Below are 13,329 nucleotides of genomic sequence, written 5' to 3' on the forward strand. Positions count from 1 at the left end.
GAACTTCTTTCTCCATGTGGAACAAAACTGTAACCTAACTTGCAATATAACATCATGTTCAGCCTATTGCCATCTAGCTTAATACACTGCCATCTAATTTTCTGGAAATATACAAGAACTGATTACATTTTCATCCAAGTAAAATTTGAATCTCCATTTTTCAAAAAGCTCTTAAAGAAAGCTTTCCAGGAATTAGAAACAACTCTGTATGAGATGAGTAACCTGGGTTGTTTCTTAAGTGGATTCAGAAGAAAGGCATGCTGGGGAACAAGCCTGCCACACACGCTTTATAAATCGCCCCTTCCTTTGGGAAACGCGCCAGGGAGACGTGGTCCTCACTGCACCACACCAAAGAGCTCAACCATGGTTCCTTTTTTTCTTGTTGACCAATCAGTATATATCTTTCTTTTTAAATTAATTTATCCTTTTTAATTATAAATAGATTTCAAAGAAGGAAAGTAACTTTTTTTGTAGCCAGGGGTAGGAAAATTTATTGCCAGTTGAAGGTCAACAGCCTAAGCAGTAGTAGATTGGGGGTATTTGCTTACTAAAGTAATGCTCTTCAAATGATACATACACTCACATGTCTTAGCTGCAATGTCCCTAAAACAGTCTTTTCCAAAATAAACTTAAGCATTTAATAATTATCAGAGGGCAGTTCAAACAATTTTCTGCAAATCATTATCACTGAAACCCCAGTAGTGACTTACCTGCCGGCGGCTTTATGAAAGGTGGCGGAATTAAAGGTACAATAATGGGCACATTGCCATGATCCTTCGACCCTGCAGGTGAGTCACTGAGTCCATTTCCTGTGGCAAGCCCTGAATAGCCTGTGCTTATATTGTATGGTGAGATAACACTGTCCTCAGGTAATTTGGGTTTTGGCAAAGAATTTTCTGTAAAAGAAAAAAAAAATCATTCAATATGATGAAAAGACTTACTTTCCTTACAACCACATTTTCTCAAGTAAAATGGCTATGGAATAAAAAATTTTTTCTTGCCATTCTTTAAACACTTTACCAGAACTTAATCCTGAACCTTTCTCAGCTATGTTACCGTAAATTTCTTATGGGCTCCTTCATAATTTGCTCCACCATGATAGCTAATATCTCTACTGTATCGTAGTGATGAATTTTAGCACTGTAAAAGCCCATAGAAAAGTGAGAGGCAATTAACCTTTTACATGTACAAAGTGATATATGGCAGGCATCGCTCTCTGGCTACCAAAGGAGAAGCTTAAAAAGTGTCCCCCTACCATGGTAACCAGGTCCTGATATATTATAAAGTTGAGTGGTAATATAATCAAAAGAACCAATGAGAATGAAGCTGATGATTAGGAAAAAAGAACACAAACTGTTATTTCACAGGGTAGACTCATTAAATTAACCCATTAATAGCCATTAAAATTAACAAAAATGGGGCTTCCCTGTAACTCAGTGGTAAAGAATTCGCCTGCCAATGCAGGAGACACGGGTTCGATCCACAGTCCAGGAAGATCCCACATGCCTTGGAGCAACTAAATCCATGCACCACAACTATTGAGCCTGTGCTCTAGAGCCCAGGAACCACAACTATTGAGCCCACGTATTGGCCGCAACTTGAGAAAGGCCCACACACAGCAATACACATACAGCACAGTCAAAAATAAATCAAATAATTTTTACAAATTAACAAAAATGATCATAAAGAAAACTTATAATGATACGAACTTTGTGAATTTTATCCTCACATATGAACCATTAAAAAAATAAATAAAACACTCAACCATGGAAAACAACTTTTCCCCTTCAGTAGCATATCATGGCATTCTCTCCAAGTTCCCCAGAGGCAAAGATTATTACCTAGACCAAGTATTAAATGAGCTATTAGTTTATAGACTATAAACTCATGACTTGCATTTTTCATTTACAGTGAAATTGATATTATCTCTGTAACACGATAAGTACAATTTCATAGCAAGCTTAACATAAAATTTGTCACGTACGTTCAATTCCACATGCCCGCAGGACAGCTCATTTACATTTCGTTGCTTGGCATATAAGAAGGAAAAGCACTATCTTAGAAACTGGAAATAAAGTGCATGAACAGGTAGTATATGCCAAAAGATTTTGAATGCAATGAAAATACAGATCAAATTGCCAATGATATCACACAATTAGTTTAGCCCACATTTTATTCAAGTTCCCCAAATGGATAGCTTCTTCACATATTCCTCTTCTTTTCTTTGATGAACTAATCTTCAATCCATATTTAGGTTAATTCAATATGCAGAGCAACACCCACCAAGGGTTCTAGGCTTCCCTCATGGGGTATCTGGCATTGCTACCCACTGGGAGAATCAGTGTTAATTCAACTCTGCCAAGCCTCTAATTTCTACTCTCTAGCCAGGCTTCGATGATAATTCCTAAAGAATAATATAGGATCCAATCATCTACTACTCTCTTACTTTTCTTCTTACCCTATCCAAGGCTGTGGGGATAAGGTGAAAACTTCAAACAGAAACTAGAAGTAGGGCTTTCCTTTAGAATTCTCACCTAAAACTGGGGGGCAAGAAGAGAAATTACCAAATTAACCATGATTGTCTCTTGCAGTCTGAAACTTTAAACCTAACATTTCACTTAACAGAAAGCACCAGCCCTTAACAATTGATGTATCAAAGGGTTTAGGAAAGTAGAAGTTAGCAAACGCTGTCCCTTTCTCTACCTTTGTGAGCAGGACCGCAGTGCTTAGGATCCCTAGCATTGTCTAGCTAGCCCTCCCATTGCTGGAAGGAAATTAAGCTGTGACTGTTTTTGTTTTATGTTGTGCTCTTATATTCTGCTTATGGGAAAGCACTCCTGGGGATGTACATTTAAATCAACTATTGGCATAATCAACAAAATGAGTCCCAGAGCAACTCAATTCTGGCAGGTTGAGATAGTTAATCCTTGTTTGCATGAACAAAGGGACATTAAATGTCATTACCTTTGAGAACAGAAATGTGCTGCCGGCTCTCTCCATCTGTAGGATAGCTCCTGAATTCAATATCTTCACCATCTTTCAATTCAACCTTATCATAGCCATACCAGCCAAGGAGTTCATTCATGGTGTTTTCTGCAAAGTTCTGAAAGAAAAGCATAGGCTACTTATGTATATAACCAGAAACTATTTGAAAGAGAATGCATACATCGAATTCTATTAGCACCATCCTGTGTTCTGCCAGCCTCGCCCTTCCTTCATTAGAGTCATGTTCATTTTTCAAATCACGTTTGAAAACTGTCGTGCATTTAAATCTCAGGATGACACATCCAATTATGACAGGCCTTCAGACATTTGCAATTTAAAGATAATAAGAAAAAAGGCATTTGTCAGTTTTGCTTAAGAATGGGAAGTCATATTTTGGCATATCCTTCTGCAGAGTCTGTATCTTGAACTAATATGAAAATATTGAAAGGTAAAAGTACGAAAACAGCTAAGGAGAGACATTGAAACTGAAAACAATCGAGCATTTTGTGGCTCAGATTAATTTAAATTAGAATTGCCTTGTTTCTTAACATGACTCTGATCTCAGGTAAAGCAAAATCTCAGCAAAGAAATAATTCCTTGACTGTCAACCACTACCATCTAGGGAGATGAATAGGCTACAGGGGTTTTCCTTTTTAATTTTACCTTTTGTAACAGTAGTCTTTAAACATCAAAGCATAATTTCCTTTATGAATTCCATTAGCGACGGATTCTTTCCCCATGAAATCAAAGGTCACTATGATTGTCTTCTGACAAATAACATAAAAGCACCTAATAACTTTGAGGTTACTAGTCAGCTCAGATTTTGGATAACACACGAAAACACTTTATGAACTACAAATCAATATACAATCAGCCCTCCGTATCTGCAGGTTCCTTATCCACAGATTCAAGTTACCCCTGTGGAAAATATTTAGGAAAAAATTTTCAGAAATTTCCAAAAAGCAAAACTTGACTTTGTCATGCTGGCAACTATTTACATAGCACTTATATTGTACTTACAACTCTTTACCTAGCATTTATATTAGGTATTATAAATAATCTAGAGATGAGTTAAAGTATATGGTAGGGATGCGCATAGGTTATATGAAAATGCTACAGCATTTCACACAAGGGACTTGAGTACTGAAGAATCTGGTATTCCAGTGTGGAGGTGGGATGCCCTGAAACCAATCCCCTGTGGATTTGGAGGGACAACTCTATAAATGTAAGGTATTATTATTGTTGTTAGTATAGATGTCAAGCTGTGGAAATAATGGGTAAATAATAGTTGAACAAATTTAAAGCTTATACTACCAGGTGACTATTTTTAATGAACTTAACAAATGCTAGGTCTTAATTCTTGTGGGTGCCTTAAAGTATTTCTATCTGAGAAACGCAGAGTAGAGAAGGGATTACCGGGGCTGAGGGGTGGCAGAAATGAGGAGACTGGTCAAAGGGTATAGTACAGAATGGTGCATACTACGGTGATTGTAGCTAAGGACACTATCATACACTTGAATGCTGCTGAGAGAGTTGATTCTACGTCTTTTCACTGTAAAAAAGGTAACTATGTTACAGGATAGAGATGGTAGCTAATATTGTGGTTGTAGTCATTTTACAATATATAAATGTATGAAACCAACACATTGTACACCTTAAACTTATACAATGTTTTCTGTCAATTATATCTCAATAAAACTGGAAAAATTAATAGAAGGAAGAATCCTATACCATAGGGTAAGAGCTTAATAAATGCTTGCTGAATGGATTTTTTTCAGTTCAGTTCAGTTGCTCAGTTGTGTCCAACTCTTTGCAACCCCATGAACTGCAGCACGCCAGGCCTCCCTGTCCATTACCAACTCCCGGAGTCCATCCAAGCCCATGTCCATTGAGTCGGTGATGCCATCCAACCATCTCATCCTCTGTCGTCCCCTTTTCCTCCTGCCTTCAATCCCTCCCAGCATCAGGGTCTTTTCCAATGAGTCAGCTCTTTGCATCAGGTGGCCAAAGTATTGGAGTTTCAGCTTCAACATAAGTCCTTCCAATGAACACCCAGGACTGATCTCCTTCAGAATGGACATGTTGGATCTCCTTGCAGTCCAAGGGACTCTCAAGAGTCTTCTCCAACACCACAGTTCAAAAGCATCAGTTCTTCGGCGCTCAGCTTTCTTTATAGTCCAACTCTCACATCCATACGTGACCACTGGAAAAACCATAGCCTGGACTAGACGGACCTTAATTTTTTTAAGGCATCTAAATTTTTTAAGGCATCTTTATCAGGCAAGACAGCCTGAGCACCCTAGATGGAGTTAGAAAAACTATATATTTTAACCTACTCTGTGACTCAAAGAATCTTTTCTCATTCTCCCTAGAAGTTGTCATTTCTGAATTACTCTGGGATGTATAATTTATACCTGAAACAAAGCACCCAGGCTCAACCAGCAAGCGCACAGCCTCAACATGCAAGTTCCATGTTCTTTTGAATTTCACTTTAGATTTCAGCAGAGTTGCATAAAAAAGAAAGGATATTACACTACTCCACAAAAAAAAAAAAACCCTGGCATTTCAATCCACCTACATGATGCTAGACTTTTTTTCTTTTTGCTTTAGTACCCACTTGAGCTCAGAGCTCCAAATGGGTCAATCTGTGATGGTATAATGCACAAGCAATTTTTTAAAAATCTAGACAGATTGATTCAGTGTTACCATCCACAAGGCCAACAGTCAGCCATATCAAGCTTTAGTGAGGCATTTATTCTCTCTGATGGCTGGTCATGTCCACATTAAATAGACATTCCTTTCATGAATGTGCAAAGATGATATGATTGATATGTATAATAAGCTCAGCAACTTCTGGACTACCACTGAGGAGGATTCAGCTAAACACTGCACTACTCAATCAAAAGACATTCCTAATTGAATGAGGTGTCAGTCTTCCCTAGCTCTCAATTTCTTGCACTGAACTGAGTGCCTGACGGAAAATGACAGTCCTAGGTACACAAACAGAGGTCTTCCAACAGGGGTCTGGCAGCAGAAACCTCAAGGATAACGATTATACCTTGCATTAAAAAACAAACCAACAACAAAAGCCCCACAATTCCCAACAGTGTTAAAAGCCAAGTTCAAGCCATCCTACTGGTAATGTATATTGTCTGCCTGAATCTCTAAGAGAAATGAGCCAACAAGATAACTGCTGGCCACCATATCTAATTTTCTAGGCCAATTATATCCTGGGTGCCTCTCGCTGGTTGTGTCTAACCTCGGAAGTGACACAAAAGCTACAGATGCATCATTCATGGAGCAACTTCCCAGTCAAGGATACAGATTTGTTTGTTTCAGTCCAGCTGCAAATCCCTTCAGCCTTTCAGAACCAATCCCAAGGATGGGATCCAGAAGTTTCAAACATTTGGGTAAAAACTGAAATTGCAACTGGATTATTGATACCCAATTTGTATTATTTGGGCACCTTAACTGCATCACTCAGTTTATGGTTTGTGCTGAAAACTCAGAGGCCTCATGGAACAATCAATATGAACGTGATCTATTTCATGATTTTTGAGTTACTGAAAATGTCAGTGAAAATAAACTCCAAGCATTTCCTTTCTTATCACTGAAAATAAAAAGAAACACCTTCAGTTTAGATATATGATTGCAAAATCAGAAAACAAAAGGTTTGTAAAGACTTGAGCCACAAATCTGAAACCTTTCATAAAAAAAGGAACAAGATAAAAGAGAAAACAAACACCAAAGTTTCTTGTAGTATAACTTACAAGAAATAGGTATTACCTCTGTCTTATATACTATACTATACTAAGAAACTGAAGAACCCCAAGGAATAAATAATTTTTAATTTGATTTAGAATTAAAACTTAGAATTTGATGCTAGACATCATATGGGCTCGTTATGGTGCTAAATCAAAGGAAATGAAATGGATTTTTGCAGTAACCATCCTAGAAACATAACATATTCTAAGAGAAGTGAATTTAATGTTTATGGTCCATAAGGGTTTTCAAGTTTTTCTACCAGAAAATTGAGGTGATAAGAGTTAAGTGCAGACAGATTTTTGAGGTAAGGATGTTCAAATAAAAGGTCAAGCTACTGTACTGATAGAAATTGTAAAGTTGGTTTCCCCCAAAATCTTTACCCAGAATTTCTCATGGAGACTTACATCAGGAAACTCAAGTACAGTCTCTTAAAGACCCTTCCAGCACTAAGATTCTGTGAAATCAAAGAACTACTTACACATGAAACAAAATACATTTCACAAAGAAATATCATAATTACAGTGATCACACACCATAAATTTCACTGAACAGCCACTATCTCAAATATTTTATCATTGTTCCCATACACCACCAAAAGTGCCAGAATTTCAATATTCTGGCACCCAAAACACATTTTGCAGACTGCCTCTCGCCCTTGGAAGTGACACAAAAATCCTCTCTCATACCATGTGGTCCAATTTGGGTTTGGAAAATAGGTCACTATAATTACAATGATAATGTCTAACACTCTTATAGCACTTGACAGTGTTTCCACATCCTTTAACTCTCTTGTTCCTTTCAACAACCCTGCAAGTTAGGTGTTTGGTTTCTACAGTAAACTTTTGGTGAACCTCTGTGACATCCTCATTTTACAACAGAAAACTGGAATATACAGAAGGTAAATGGCAGGCATGAGAGATCACCTAGTAAAGTCAGAACAAAAATATAGATCTTCTGATTCTTATGCCCGGACTCTTTCTACTATAAATTCTGTTCAGTCCAATGTGTCAGCAGCTCCAAAATAACTACTTCCTTGGTCCAACAAAGGACTGCAAAGAAATCATATTACAGGATGTCAATTTCACATACAAAGAGCTTTCCAACCAGGACATATCTACCTCTGGTAAACTTGTTTTCTGATTTGGTCATTGATCTCTACTCTCCTTAATTATCTGTACTGTTGGAATAGTGGTTCTTAAATTCACAATTAAAATTTAATCTTCTCATTTGACAACTTTTTGACATCACATCTGACTCTAATGGCTTTGCACTTTTAATACTTTACCCCCATACCCTTCCTCTCCCTTTCAGATCCCCCTCTCATCTCCAGGGTTCCTAAAGAAAGAAGAAAATTCTAACATTTAGTCTGAAAGCATGATCTTTTCCTAGAATTAAAAAAAAGGTGGAAATAATAAATAGTAGAAAGATGGGAAAGTTTACTTTTCCTTATTCCTCTGAGTTCTTTCTACGCTGGCAAAATTTACTTTTATTGGAATTTAATTCTCAGGACATTCATTAGACATTCTCCTTACTCAACTAGAAATACTGTATGCATGTCAAAGTTCAATCTAAATGGTTTTTAATTGAACATTTTACCAGGTAAACAATAAAGACTTGACTTCAAGTCATTTTGAAAATCACAGTAATTACAAAAATCTCAAAATACTTCTGAAATGAAAGTACTTCAAGGTCTTCAAAGAGGACTAATGATTTTATTTTGAACACACCAATCCAACTTTAAAATATAGGGTGGACGTCACTGATGTCTTTCATCTCAGGCCTTGCATAACCAAATGTCGATTTGTTTTCAACTTGGTATCCTACCCAAGAAAGCAGAAAGTTTTCGGAAAGCTCCCAATCATTCATTCAAATGAGGGGAAAGCCACATTCTCCCTCTTCTCACAAATATAATTTCCATTTCACTCCAAGTCCTATATCCCTTTCCAGTGCTAGTAAAATATATCCTCCCTCACAAACACACTGTAAGTTATCTGAGGGCAGAAACTTTTTATTTCATTTTATGCCTCATCCAGCACAATGCCCAGCACTTAGGAGCTAATCAATAAATGTGGATACATCCACAAATATTTTTTTGAATGTGTAAATATAGAAATATGATTTTTCCATATTTTTCTAATGTGTAAATATAGAAACAAAATTCAGGACACATGATTCTAAAAAAAAAATGTGTGAAAGTTTAAAAAACTATACCATCTAATGTTAATGAACATCCTCAAACTATTAGGAATTCAAGTTGATTCATTTTTTAGAAAAGGTAACTTGACTGTATGCAATAAAAGCTGAAGAATTTACATACCCTTTGATTCAGCAATTTTATTTATTTCTAGGTATAAACTATTCTAAGGATATATGTGCAAAACAATGCATGTTCAGTGTTGTTTTCTTAGAAATAAACTATACACAATCAGAATTTGGTTAAATAAATATAGCTTAGTCATAAAATTACTAAGACGGAATACTATTTTGCCACTAAAATATTCTGTGGATAAATTTTTACTGCCATGAAAAACTGTTAACACTATATTAAATTCAAAAAGGAAGGCTAATACATTATAAGACCATTTTTTAAAAATGTATCATACATAAAGAAGAACATGGAAAGACATACATCAAAATGTTGACAGTAATTGTGTCTGGGTGGGAAAATTATAGCCTTTGTTTTTCTTTTTTTGCTATTTGTATTGCTTATTCTGCTATTTCTGTCATGCCTATGATTATTTTATAAAAATAAAAAAATAGTTTTAATTAAAAATTAACACATAGTCTTCTCACAGACAACCATGTCAGTCATATTCATAGTCTTAATGACAGTAAAAAGGATCTGTCAGTTACATTACTTAACTTCAAAACATTCTGACACACATTATCGAAGAAAGTGGAGCATATGAGAAATACTTTCAAAGGAAAAGGAAACCCCCAGTCCTGAACAATTTACAAGGCGGGGAAAGAAATGCTAGTATCTCTACCAGTTAAGGTTATAAATAATAGAATGATGGTTATTTCTGGAAAATATTTTATCTCCCTTTTCACCTCCATGTGTTCTGACTGAGTAGTAAAGTAGATTTCTATTAAGCATCATTGGACTTGCTAATTAAGATTTTTAAAGGGTTGGGGACGACAGAGGATGAAATGGTTGGATGGCATCACCAACTTGATGGACGTGAGTTTGAGTAAGCTCCAGGAGTTGGTGATGGACAGGGAAGCCTGGCGTGCTGCAGTCCATGGGGTCACAAAGAGTCGGACATGACTGAGCAACTGAACTGAACTGAACTCAAAGGGCTCGGGGGAGGAAGCCGTAGAAGGGACGCAACTTCTTCTGTAGGAAGTAGGAATTAAACTTAATTAGAAATCAGTTTCTAGCTCTATCTATCCCCTAGATCTGAAATTTAAAAAAAAATATAACATCCAATGTTAACAAGCACTCTCAGACTGTTGGGAATTCAAGTTGGTTCAACTTGAAGTCATCTCTCTTAACACAGATCTAATGGATCAGTTTCATTTTAAAGGTTTTAGCAAGAAGGAGGTAAAATTTAGGTAGTGGAAAAGAAGTGTCTACAGACTACAAACTACCTCCATGCTCATGACTTCACAGGATCAGAAGGCAGCTTAAGGAAAAGCCACTGACACAGACGTCTCATTAGAGAATCATTCACATGAATGTCATGAAGAGCTGCCAGATTCATACTCTGTATGCAGACTGCACCCATTGACCCTGTTGTTTGTCCCTGAACCACACACAGATTCTTGGCCTGAAATCCTTTGAAGAAGGTCACTGAGCTCCATTTGGGTCACTTTGCAGCATTGTTCTCAGCCAAGACCAAGGATTATAACACGGTTCTAAGGGCAGGGGATACATCAGAACACTAAAGTCCAGCTCCGACCTGGAGCAGGCTTGAGGAGAAAGTCTTGCTCTCTTGCTGACACAGTCTCAATAGGAAGGTTGTATAATTATCACATGAAACCAAAATGTGTGTGTTTCCACATGTAAAAATCTACGTTGCTTCACTGTCTTGTTGTGACATGGAGTAGACAATGATGACCCCATGTTTTAATCTGTGGCCAGGACATCAAATGTCCTAAAAAGGTCAAACAAATGTGTGAAATCGTGGAGGCCAGCCCTTGGGCTAACACTTTGGCGGGCATAGCAGGTGTGCAGCTGTGGGCAGCTGTGTCCTATTCACAGCTGCAGCACTGGCTTCAAAATCCCCAAGACTTGTGACATTGTTTTCCTGTCCATCCCAAAGCCACTAGCCTTAAAGCAGGAGTTCCACAGACGTTTGGTTATATAAGAGATATTAACACCCATCGGTCTACAGATTTGATAATATACATTTAACAAATTTCACCCACCTCAGGCTTTCATGTCTGTTTACATGTTTCAATTGGCACCATCAAAAACAAAGTTGCTTTTTTTTTTTCCATTCTACCCTGGAATATCTCTTTTCTTTTAGGAAAATATTCAATAATCTTATTAGCTTAGGAGTGTAAATGTGGCTGACTTCCCATTCCACAAAAGGAAGTTTTAGACTTCTGAGATTTTTAAAGGATCCACCTTCTACTACTTCTAATAATTTTTTCAAAAGAAAAAGTATAAAGACTCAATAAAAAGAATACTTCCTTAGAAGATATAAGAAGTCTGGTCACCCTAGCAAGATAGTCTATTTCCCTGAACTCTCCATTTTCAAACAGTCACTTGTAGTGTGTATTCACTGATATTTGCCCTTTTTGAGGCCCTGTTTTTTGACTTCCTTTAAAAACTCTGTTACCTCTTGGTTTCTATGAGTCTGTCTTTCACACAAGGAGAGTAGAGCTTGGCTTCTCAGAGCAGTGCTTGGCAAGCACAGAGGCAGGAAACGCAGAAGGGAATGAGTCTGTCAGACTCATTTTCTTCTAGTTCAAATGTTTATTTCAGATTCGGGAGGAAGTGGAGTGGTTCCTTTCCATTTCCTCCTCTCTGGAACCTGTGAGTTGAGTAAGGCTTAGAGAGTCTTGCTCTACCACACATCATCCTCACAGGTTCACAGATGGAGAAAGAGACTCTTCAGAAAACTCCAAGTTTGAACAGAGCAGGATTCATAGCTCTTTCTGCCCTCCCAGGAACTTCTCTTATGGGTTGAGACTAGAGCCTTGAGCAGGACAACTGAGAGCAACGCAGAGGACAAGGCCAGTGGGCTAGGGAACATCCTATACCAGCTCCCAAGGAGCAAGGGCCATGTCCCACCTGACATAAGTTCCCAGCCCTGCCGCACAGCACACCCCAGACCACTTCTTAGCCAGGGAGGTCTGACATAATTTGTGAATGCCACAGTGAGATCTGGTCCCAAGCCCACTTCCTAGGTTCCTGAGACTTACTGTTTCTGACATCAGGATGGAGTTTCAGGAGCAAAACTTAAAATATACCTGTTTTAGTAATGAGCTGGTTTCAACCTTAAACATGCTGACTTTTCCAATCCACATTCTGATATCACTGTTTTATTTTATGACAAGCTATTTAAATCACCACACTCACAAGCTCAACTCTGCAACTTGCTTTATTGTCTATGCAATTAACACAGGTCATTTTTAATGCCAAATGGGGACCATCAGAAACTAAACTAGAAAATCTTATGGTGGGTTTACTACTAAACTCTAACAGATGTGCCTGACTCTAACATTAGGACTGAAGCATAATTTTAGGTACAAATTACTTATTAAGAATATTTATAGACAGAGAACTTCTTCAGCAAAGAACCTAAGACATTTAACACAGCTTATCCTGTAGCTGAGCAATTGATAAGGAAGCCAAACATTGTAAATGCGTTAATTTTGGTTTGTTTAGGAAAGTTTCCAGGGCAGAGTGCATGATCTAATCACATTGGTTTTGTCAAAGAGTTTTAGAAGATGAAAATCTGACTCATTATCTCTACTCATAGCTTAGACTTTTTTGAGCTGTATTACTGTTTGCTAGTCACTAATCATGTTCATGCTCACCAAGATCTCTGCATATAAAATACATACCCTTAAGTGCAACTATATTTACACTTACTCATATATGTACATTTACACATCCAATATTACATCTAGTTTCTATATTATGTTCTGGATGAACTCCTGAAACAAATTAACACTTCCATATGTCAAATTTCCTCCTAAGGGCCACTTATTATGATTCATGTGAGCTAACAATATATTGAAGGCATATTACATTAGATACAATCACAATATTCACTTTAGAAACCGAAAGTACTCAAAATATAAATTGAATTGCCATCTGATTGTTTAAAATTCCCTCTACTGGTCACTAACTAAACAAGTCGGACTGATTGTAAGTATGGTAATGTAACAAGTCTTTTTAATTAAGAAAAACCAGGATGAAGTGGGGGAAAGGAAAGATAATGAAACATAGTAAAGATCATAATGAGACAAACATTTCTACTTGAAGATATTTTCACTAGAGGACACTAAAGGCAAGCTATGCCAAGTCATGTACTTTTCACACACAAAATTATATTGTATCAAATTTAAATTTGTTACAACTGCCATGTACATTACACCAGTGATAAGGAAAATGTAACTCAA

General features: G+C 37.2%; 1 protein-coding gene across 1 annotated transcript in view; it reads right to left on the reverse strand.

Moving 5' to 3' along the window:
* SOBP (sine oculis binding protein homolog) overlaps nucleotides 1-13,329 on the reverse strand; it is a 164,311-nt gene that overhangs the window by 147,593 nt on the left and 3,389 nt on the right. Inside the window, 2 exon segments of the mRNA XM_070376515.1 lie at nucleotides 711-896; nucleotides 2,965-3,103. Coding sequence (XP_070232616.1) covers nucleotides 711-896; nucleotides 2,965-3,103 — 325 coding nt within the window.

This window comes from Bos mutus, chromosome 9, assembly GCF_027580195.1.
Source record: "Bos mutus isolate GX-2022 chromosome 9, NWIPB_WYAK_1.1, whole genome shotgun sequence".
Taxonomy (NCBI): domain Eukaryota; kingdom Metazoa; phylum Chordata; class Mammalia; order Artiodactyla; family Bovidae; genus Bos; species Bos mutus.